Source organism: Chelon labrosus (assembly GCF_963514085.1).
Source record: "Chelon labrosus genome assembly, chromosome: 14".
In the NCBI taxonomy this organism is placed as follows: domain Eukaryota; kingdom Metazoa; phylum Chordata; class Actinopteri; order Mugiliformes; family Mugilidae; genus Chelon; species Chelon labrosus.
This window is the reverse complement of record NC_140347.1, coordinates 3951000-3961600: the sequence shown is the minus strand read 5'-3', so window position 1 is coordinate 3961600 and position 10601 is coordinate 3951000. Positions and strand designations below refer to the sequence as shown.

At 42.9% G+C, this 10601-nt stretch overlaps 1 protein-coding gene across 1 annotated transcript; it reads right to left on the bottom strand.

The window, feature by feature from the left end:
- Positions 1-176: 176 nt before the first annotated feature.
- Positions 177-10255, bottom strand: LOC311499463 (collagen alpha-1(XII) chain-like). The gene is made up of 7 exons (XM_084560442.1): positions 10150-10255; positions 9118-9247; positions 8104-8240; positions 5034-5163; positions 4644-4780; positions 487-619; positions 177-365 (listed from the first exon to the last, which is right to left on the bottom strand). The coding sequence occupies exons 1-7, from the start codon at positions 10252-10254 to the stop codon at positions 331-333; spliced, it is 807 nt and encodes a 268-aa protein (XP_084416568.1). The 5' UTR covers position 10255; the 3' UTR covers positions 177-330.
- Positions 10256-10601: the final 346 nt, after the last annotated feature.

Below are 10601 nucleotides of genomic sequence, written 5' to 3'. Positions count from 1 at the left end.
TACTGATATACTGTTTGAACCTAAGCTACCCATCAGAGCTCAAATGCGCTTTTCAAGTCCTGCAAAAGATTCTCATGAATCGGGATGGGAAGAGGTTGTCATCCAAGACACAGTTCCTAAAGAACAAGCTCATGGGATGAATGAGCTGAAAACGGACTCGTGGAAGCCAGGTATTTGTCCATGCCAACAATGCAGTTTTTTTTGTGTTTGACTTTAAAAGTTCAAAATGAGAAGTTGTTCAGAGGGACTATTTGGTTGAAATTTTTGGTAAAAGTCTTTAATTGCATTTTTACAAATATGTCTTTAAGTTGAATTGTTGCACGTAGAATTTTAAAACTTGGACATACCGTCCAGAGCCTTCAACACTAGAAAGAGACGTCAAGAAGACAACAGCGTTATTTTCAAAAGGGAGTTACAGCTCTGAGAGTAAAACATCATGGTGTTGGGCCGCTGGTCAGGCGTCGGAGGTCGCGGCGGCTCGCTTACGTGTGCGCTCGTCTCCCATTAGGTCTTCGCTCTCGGACTCATCGGGGTAGATGGCCGTGACAGTGACTGTGTAAACGGTGTCGGGGTCCAGGTTCTGCAGGACGTGGGTGGTCTCGTCGTTGCCCAGGATGGCCTTTAGGTGGACAAAGACAAGAAAAGACAAAAAGTCGATTTTAACACAAGAAAAATGTGAGGTCTCACTGTTGCCCGGGAAGAAGGGCATGAGATCTGCTACACCAGGACACTTGCACTCAGAGGATGTTACAAATAGATTAAACAGACTGTTTGGAGAAGGAATCTGGAATTACTAAGGTGCATTTTTTTTTATTAGTTGGCTATCAGCTGGATCTATCCCTGGACTGAAACTGATATCGATCTCGGATTCCAGGGGAAGAGGAGAGCATTTCCAGATGTTCAGAGCAAGGTTATAATAGTTATCGAAAACGAACGAAATAACGAAAACTAAAATTGAAAAAACAATTTCGTTAACTGAAATAAATAAAAACGAAAGTTAAAAGAAAAAAATTATAACTAACTGAAACTGTATTGCGTGTTTAGAAAACGAACTAAAACGAACTGAAATTATAGATATAATTATCTTCGTTTTCGTCTCTGTCAATTTAATTATAAGCCTCAACTGGTTGGATTCATATGATTGAATTATTCCGCTCTAGCAGTTTTACGTCAGCTGGCAGCAGCAGCAGCACCTTACGGCACCTCACGGTCCGTGACGTCACCTGGCAGCACCATGGCGGTTGCAGCAAAAGCTGGGAGAAAGCGGCAAAGTCCTGTATGGGACTTTTTTGAATATGACGACGAGAAAGATAAAAGCAAGTGTCTTGTAGTGGAAACAGACTGTGACAAAATATGTGGCTGGCTTCTCAAGGGGAGAAACTCCACGAATCTCAAAGTCCGTTTAAGAAGCTTGCACAAGGCGGCTAATGTCGAGTACCAAAACAATCTCGCCTTTGTGAGTCCGCCGCCAACGCCCCCCCCCCCCCCCCCCCGAAAGAGAAGGATTAAAGCAGGGGTGCCGTGCCCATTACGTCGATCGCGATCGACGGTATCGTGAAGGTAGTGCGGGTAGATCGTGTGCCATTGAAAAAAAATGTTTTAGATGTTAGTCTAAAACATTTATCTGTCGCACCTCCAAAACAAATAGCAAGACAAACCTTCATCTTTATTTTTACTTTATATTTGCAACATGCCCTCAGTTCAGCGGCACACATCCACAGCGCACAACTTCAACAACAAAGAGACAGCGCTATTTTTCTGAGGGTGCAGTGCACCATTTTTTCATGATAAAAATAAAAACAGAGATGGATAGAGCTTTTAACACTGTATCAACAATTAATATGACTTAGTGGTCACTGTAAAAGTAGCTCACAAGCCCAAAAAAGTGTGGGCACCCCTGGATTAAAGGAATAGTTCACCCAAAAATAAAAAGTCAGTCATTGTTAACTCACCCTCATTTTTTAAACGTATCTTTTGTTGAATTTTATTATACAATACTCACTCTGACCTTTCTGAATCCTGCACCTGACAAATAACCCAAAGTATGAAAAAACTAAGGCCCCGTCCACACGTACCATAACGATCTTTTCCCCCTCCGTTTTCCCTGGCATCGTTTCAAGAATATTTGCATACACACGGATCCGTCTCAACACGACTCAAAACGCTACTTCATATTCCAGGCCTATAGGTGGCGCTGTTTCAGTTTCAGAAATTCACCAAAAACGGAGAAGAAGAGGCGGAGCATTGCGCATAAAGCTTGAGCGCTGTTTACAAAACGGCTTTAGAAGAAACCAGAGCCATAGAGAGAGAGAGTTGCGACATTCCCCTAGACCTCCTTTGTAAAAAATGGCGGCGCTTTTAACCGCCTGCTTCCGGGATTTGAAAATCGGATTAGTTCCTAACACTGTCATTTGGGCGTTCGACCTCATTCACTTACATTGCTGCGAGTTGAGTTGTTCCAGAGGTAAGTTGCTGAAATATCGACCTCTTTTGAATTGTCAACTGTCTATATTGTATCAGAGGCCCTTTGCGATGCTTATACTGGTCTTCATTTGTATATGCACAGCATAATTATTTATATTTTATCTTGGTTGTTTCAACCAATTTTCTAGCATTGCCTGCTAGCTAATTAGCCAGCGCGACTTCCCCTGCTGTGAAGGTAGTTTGGTAATGAATCGCTACCACCTTTATAGCAACTTTTATTTAATTGAATTTTGGGATATACTAACTTTTCATTATGGGACGTGTTGGCTGTACTTAATTTGTTGTACTGCTCCGTGTTCATTTGAGCGAGGGTTATAATTAGGAATGGTGGGAATTTCAATTAGGACTGGCGAGTTTGACTGGTGAAGGCTGCGCGTCGAGTTCCAGAGGTAAGTTGCTGAAATATCGACCTCTTTTGAATTGTCTACTGTATATTGTATCAGAGACCCTTTGCGATGCTTATACTGGTCTTCATTTTGTACATGCACAGCGTAATTATTTATATTTTATGTTGGTTGTTTCAACCAATTTTCAAGCACTGCCTGCTAGCTAGTTAGCGCGACTTCGCCAGCTGTGAAGGTCATGGTGAAGGTAATTAGTTAGGTAATGAATCGCTACCACCTTTATAGCAACTTTTATTTAATTGAATTCTATATCTAGTTTGATATGGGTGTTTTACATACAGTTCAACCCCAGAGGTTACATGTGAAAGAAGAAACATTCAAGTTTGCAATTTTCCACTGATTTGAAGTTTAAATAAAGAGCTTATGGCTTGACGCACATCGTGGGCTATTTTATTTCTTCCCTGAGGGGAGCAGAATATTTGTTGCACAGTTTGGCCATGGTGTTTTTAGATGTCCATATTATGCAAAGTACATCTATACAAACTATATGTATCATAAACAACTTAACAGAGGAGAAAAGAAGGTATCGGATTGATATCGGTATCGGCAGATACTCCAAATTGCAGTATCGGTATCGGTATCGGACATGAAAAAGTTGTATCGAGCCATCCCTAATAAAAACTAGCAAACCCACATTAAAAACTAATTAAAACTAACTGAATTGGAGTGAAAAGGGTAAAAACGAAATAAAAACTAAATTAAAATGAAAAATCCAAAACTATTATAACCTTGGTTCAGAGTTCACCATTCAGACTTTTAAAACCATCCAGCGTAGACTACATGAAAATGGAAAGACAAAAATTATCCACATTGTCTCTGAGACGCTGAAGACCAATCAGAGCCCAGAGCACAGACAGGCCCCTTTTAATGCCACCCACATATATATCCAACATCATTTTCTAATTTCGTTTTTAGACTTTTCTGAGCTTAGGGCCATTGGTATGAGTCTGTCACCTTCTTTATTTGAGACATGAGAAATGTATGATTTTATATATTTGACATGTTGATAATCTGATCAGACAAAAATGTTTCTGAATCAGAGTAAAGACATCCAGTTCAAACAAAGCTACAATAGTGTTCTCTTTGTTTTCTTCTCTTGGCCCACATTCATACGTACACACCAACACAAAAATCTGTGAATAGGATGAAATCAGTACCAGTCCCTTTAGTTTAGCTCCAGGTGTTTTTTTTTGTTTGTTTTTTTTGATCAGTCGAAGCAGAAGATGCAGAAAGAACGACACGTTCAGTTTTCCAAATCCTGTCTTAACATATCTTAAAAGTCAGCCTGAACTTTAGCTGACAAAAGAAAATGTTAGTTTGGGAATCAGTTCTGCTCCAGCAAAGATCTCCTGGGCCAATCACATAGTTTGTTCGGGGCTTCATGTGGTGATGGACAGAAGAGGAACAGTCATACACATCATCTGAGCACCACAGAGTTGAATTAGTTAACAGTTGAATGTCTCTGATTGGTTGGAGGACTGTTTGATGCGGAGTTTTTATTTTTGTATCAGTTAAAAAACGCCTCATTATTGTGTTACCATCCTCTGTCGAGAACCGAGTCCATCTGTCATAAAGCTGAAGAACAGTTCTCCGTAATGTACGACTGATGTAAAGCCAGTTTCAGGTCGAAGCAAAACGAAACCTGTGGCTGACATTTTCTGGTACAATGAGGCCTGGATTGAAATCTGTAGAACTGGATCTGTAGAGAAAGAGAATTTAAGGACGAGTCTCTCTGGTCCTCGCTCCTTGACTTACATACTGGTAGTTGACCTCCCCCTTCCTGGTCCAGCCGATGCGGGAGAGGGCCACATCTGGGGCCCCGTGCTCCCAGGTGGCTCTGAACGAGGTCTGGGTCACCTCAGAGAACTTTAGGTTCTTGGGAGCAGGAACATCTGTTCTTAGAGACAAGGAAGACGACAGAGGTGTTTACGAGGCAACATGAAGACTCTCTACTGTGGGTCAGTGTTTTAGGAAGTGTTGGTGATGACCAGATGTTTCAACTCAATCGACTCCTTCAGTTAAAGTTTGTATTGAGATTTGGCCCTTTACTTTGATTTCATGTATCTCAAAGAGTTTTGAGCTTGTTCTGCCGCAGAAATAATAGAATACTTGACCAAGAGACATCAACAAAAAGTGTGTTCAGACCTGTGATAGCGGTTCCGGGCATCGGGCTTCCAGGTCCCTCGTTGTACAATGGGGTGACAGTCACTTCGTACTCAGTCTGGGAGATGAGGCCGGACAGCGGCAGGGTGGTGATGTCGCCGTTGACTTCGACCTGCAGGAGGCAAAATATATCATCAACAACTGAACATCACTCACAGGGTGCACACCTACACCATAATCCAACAGTTTGATTCATCTTCATGGTAATTTTTGGTAATCTGCATGAAAATGCACACAGTGAATTTATGGAGAAGACGCTAATCTGTTCTTGAAATATGAAGATTTGGATATGGACTTTATTCTGTCCACAGTGTGGGATGCCACCTAGCCAATAGTGCTCCTGAACCAGGGCCTTTAAGTGCTCACAAAGAACCTGGAAATTTGAGCGGGACAGCTGGAAATCCACGAAGGAGATTTTAATACACTATATTACCAAAAGTATTCGCTCACCCATTCAAATGATCAGAATCAGGTGTTCTAATCACTTGGCCTGGCCCCAGGTGTATAAATTCAAGCACTCAGGCATGCAGACTGTGAAACAAGACATTTGTGAAAGAATGGGCCGCTCTCAGGAGCTCAGTGAATTCCAGCGTGGAACTGTCATAGGATGCCACTTGTGCAACAAATCCAGTCGTGAAATTTCCTCGCTCCTAAATATTCCACAGTCAACTGTCAGCTCTATTATAACAAAATGGAAGCGTTTGGGAAAAACAGCAACTCAGCCACGAAGTGGTAGGCCACGTAAAGTGACGGAGAGGGGTCAGCGGATGCTGAAGCGCATAGTGCAAAGAGGTCGCCGACTTTCTGCACAGTCAATTGCTACAGAGCTACAAACTTCATGTGACCTTCAGATTAGCCCAAGTACAGTACGCAGAGAGCTTCATGGAATGGGTTTCCATGGCCGAGCAGCTGCAGCCAAGCCACACATCACCAAGTGCAATGCAAGGCGTCGGATGCAATGGTGTAAAGCACGCCGCCACTGGCCTCTAGAGCAGTGGAGACGCGTTCTCTGGAGTGATGAATCACGCTTTACCATCTGGCAATCTGATGGACGAGTCTGGGTTTGGAGGTTGCCAGGAGAACGGTACATTTCAGATTGCATTGTGCCAACTGTGAAATTTGGTGGAGGAGGAATTATGGTATGGGGTTGTTTTTCAGGAGCTGGGCTTGGCCCCTTAGTTCCAGTGAAAGGAACATTGAATGCTTCAGGATACCAAAACATTTTGGACAATTCCATGCTCCCAACCTTGTGGGAACAGTTTGGAGCGGGCCCCTTCCTCTTCCAACATGACTGTGCACCAGTGCACAAAGCAAGGTCCATAAAGACGTGGATGACAGAGTCTGGTGTGGATGAACTTGACTGGCCTGCACAGAGTCCTGACCTGAACCCGATAGAACACCTTTGGGATGAATTAGAGCGGAGACTGAGAGCCAGGCCTTCTCGACCAACATCAGTGTGTGACCTCACCAATGCGCTTTTGGAAGAATGGTCAAAAATTCCTATAAACACTCTCCTCAACCTTGTGGACAGTCTTCCCAGAAGAGTTGAAGCTGTAATAGCTGCAAAAGGTGGACCGACATCATATTGAATTCTATGAGTTAGGAATGGGATGGCACTTCAGTTCATAGAATGAGTAAAGGCAGGTGAGCGAATACTTTTGGTAATATAGTGTATGTGCTCATCGTGATCGTGAGCTTAATTTGTTGAACCCTAATGCCTAAAAACATAAATGTCAGCAGTCAGCAGGAACGACTCCAGCGTCGTCTTCTTCTGCAAAGACAAGAGGCATTTAGCTGTAATCCTTAAGGAGTTGAGCTGGTCTATGTCATCCATCAGAACTTCCTTGAAACGTCTCACAGGTGTCCACCGATGGCACCTTTCAGCTGAAGATTTGTCCCAGACTGTTTGTCCTCCGATTCCACCTACACAACCGTCACTGACGATCCCCTTTAGCCGAGCTACGAATCCTCCAAAGCTGACATATCAAGCTGTGAAAGACTCTTAGGCATTACTTTCAACTTTCTATGCAATCCTCGTTATCCTAGCTGCAGATTCTACATTAGCACTGACCAGGATTCTAAACATGCAGCTCAGAAAGAGAAGCGTTTACGTTGGCGGACATGTCCAGTGACATTCAGAGAGGCTGGAAGAACATTCACATGTGCACGGAACCAAGGAAGTAAAATAACTTGACTGCTGTTTTCAATTTGCTTGACGATCCTCTTTATCCTAGCTGCAGATCCCACATTAGCAGTAATCTGGCCTCTGAACAGGCATCTCAGGAAAAGAACATATTCTTTAGACTTGTCCAGTAACACTCAGAGAAGCTGGAAGAACATTCACATGTGCAGGGAGCCAAGAGGAACCTAAATAACTTGACCAGAGGAAATCTTTTAGAGAGCTGCTTTCAACTAGCTCGATGATCCTCTTTAGCTTAGCTGCAAGTCCTCCATTAGCAGGGCAGCCATTAGCAACTAGCTTGACAATCACCCAAATTATTGGATGTCATTTAGACTCACCTTGGTAGTACCTTCATGAACCAATAATCTCAAGAAGGTCAAGACCCAAGGAGTGAACCTTCACCTGCTCAGAGATGGGTCGTTAACAGACCCTAGTCCTGTGGGTTTCAGGTATGCACCGCCCACAGGTGTTCCTAATAAAACACCTAGGGCGTTTATCAGTATGGGTTCTTGTCTGTACTTGTGTTCTCGTGAAATGTCATCAGCCCAATTACTCTATCTACTTCCAAGAAAACAAGCTGAAACAAGGGCAGCTGGACTTGAACGGGGGTCTTGAACATCATCCCAAACTAATCTTTTAGTCTTGGATGAAATGTCTTCAAGAAACTCCACAAGTCCAGCTCTCTTTGTTTCAGCTTTTTTTTTTTTTTTGGAACATACCACGACCTGGAAAACTGAGAATCTTCAGAAAAGCAGCAAAGAGACCCGATTATATTTGTTCTTTTTGCTTTAATATTTTTCACATGTGCACCTTCAAACCTAAATTCCTGAGTTGTGGGAGTACCACAGAAAGATTAAATCCTGGTTTTACCTCCTTCTGGTCTCCATCCTCTGGTTTGTAGGTGATCATGTAATTGCGGACGGCCCCGGGGGCAGCGTCCCAGTTGAGCAGCATGGTGCTGTGAGTAACGTCGGTGATTCTCAGGACTCCTGCAGGAGCCATGGGCACTGAGGGAGAACAGGGAACAGGGCGACAGTTAAAACTATAACCATCCAGACTGAGCTACAAAAGCATTCCAGATCCCAGCATCAATGACAATATTTTTGTGGAAACATTGAAAGACGTAATGGGACCAAAACTTAGTGAGTAGTGTAAAAACAGACCGCCGTTTGCTTTGTGTTTTTTGGTTCTGAAGTGCATCTGTTTTCTATCTATAAGTTCTCAGTCCAAAATATAAACTCCAGCATGTGGGAGATGGGATCCATCTCTTATAAAACAATTGCTGACAAGAAAATAAAACTTCAGAGGTCTGCTACCAAGCTAGCCTGGAAGACAGTATGAACTTCATCCATCTGCAAAAAGTTTGTAGAGAGAAGTCGTTCTGGAGTCTCTCGTCTCTCCATTGGGAACTGATTCAGCTCCAGCAAAGACCAATCAGATTGTTTGGGGGCGGGACTTAATGTGGTGATGGACAGAAGAGTAACAGTAGTCATCTAATCATCTGAGCAGGAGTAGTTAAATTTGTTTAAATGTCTCTGATTGGTTTACGGGCTATCCCGTTGATGTGGAGGTATCACTTCATGAAATCCCAGTGTCGTGTCCCAGGCTGATGCCAGGCTAAGGAACCCTAAGGCCCTAAGGCCTGAGGAATAGTGCTGATTTGCAAAACCAAACAAAAGAACTCCTGTTAGCATCAGAAGTTGATCCTCATGGTTCAGTCACATTTGCTAAGTCTAGAAGAGCTGTCTGGTTACTTTCATCTCAGCACATTCAAATATGGAACCCAGAAGGATGCTTGTTGTATGTTTCATCCATTGGACAACAGGTCAAATGTCTGCAGAGCTCATGTTGTGAATAGTACAGAATCAGTTCAGTGTTACTTACAGGTGGTTCCTGTCCCCTCCAGAGGGTCGCTGGAAGCTTCACCATACAGGGCGTAAATCGTGATGCCGTACTTCGTTTCGGGAATCAGCTCCGTCAGCTGGACGCCAGTTATATCTCCTCCAACACGTATCTACAGATTAGACAGCAGAGGAGACAGAACTTGTAAAGTGATGTGGGTTTTTTTTTGTTTCTTTTGTTTTTCAAGCGACTCCTGGAGAACATGTGCAGAATAACGCTAAAGATTTAACGTCGTCGCCAGGTTCAATTTATTACAGATTCCCTGCAGGACGCTATACTTCCGTAACTATGGACATAAACGTGTATGTTTGCATGTTTTCCCTAGTTTGGGGAATATGAAAGCAGACTCAGCAGTGATTGTCCAACTTTGTGTCAACAGCTAAGGGTTGTCCCTCTCCCATGAACGAGAGCACGTAAAGAATTGGTTTCCTCTGTTTGGTGTGAATCCAACGAGATCTGGAACTGGAACAGACTAGTATGCAGATAATATTAAACACATTCAGTGTTGAACCTCATTAATGTTTTTGTGCCTGAATTGGAGCAAATTCCTGCTGCTAGCTTAAAATAGTTTAGATCCAAAAAGTGTGTAGACAGCAAAACACATTATTGAATTAGATTGTCCAAATGAGAGCAGAGATTTTCTTCCTTTGCATGAAAAGCACTCAGCTTTTTGTAGTTTGAGCTAACAGGGGAATCAGCCAGTGCTCATGGACTTCATGCGTCTTGGGCGATCTGATCACAAGCACAGATGTGAACTAACCCAGGGCGCATTAGGATCCAATTGTTCGTGCTACATTCAGAGGTGGCCTGGGGCACATTATTTTTGGCAGTGGGATCCAATCACAAGTGGTCACTCCGGACACATGCAGTGCATCCTAATACCAGATGTGAACTGACATGCAGTAATTAGAGCTGCTTATTAAGACTGAATCGCTCATCTTTGAACTGATTAATTCAAACTACATCTATGTGAAAAACAATTTTTTTCTCATGTTGCCGGTAGCGCCATTTTACCTCAGTTGCACTGATGGGTCTATAGAGCAACATGTAGCCTGAGGCACCGACCGCCTGGTCCCAGCTCACCCTCATGGTGGTTGTGGTCTCGTCGTAGACCCTCATGTTCGTCACTGCTGCCAGCGGCACTAAGAGGACAACGACAAAACCCAGATTACCAAATGTCCTAGAAGTATGGTGTCTTGACAATTATCCGCGTTTACTGTTTGTTACAAGAATTTCAAGAGTGTCTGAAGAAAACAAACTATTGGAAACCTGTTGCAGTAAAATATTTGGAGGAGGTTTTGGAATAATAAAAGAATAATGATGCAAACAGGCAAGCAATATAAAACTCATATTTTTTTTTTTGAATCCCAGGATGTCCCAGAGAGATCATATAGTTAAGGCCAGGCTTCTGGTTTTCAAGGATATTTTTATGGGCTTGTTTGATTACTAAGGTGACATGTAAACAA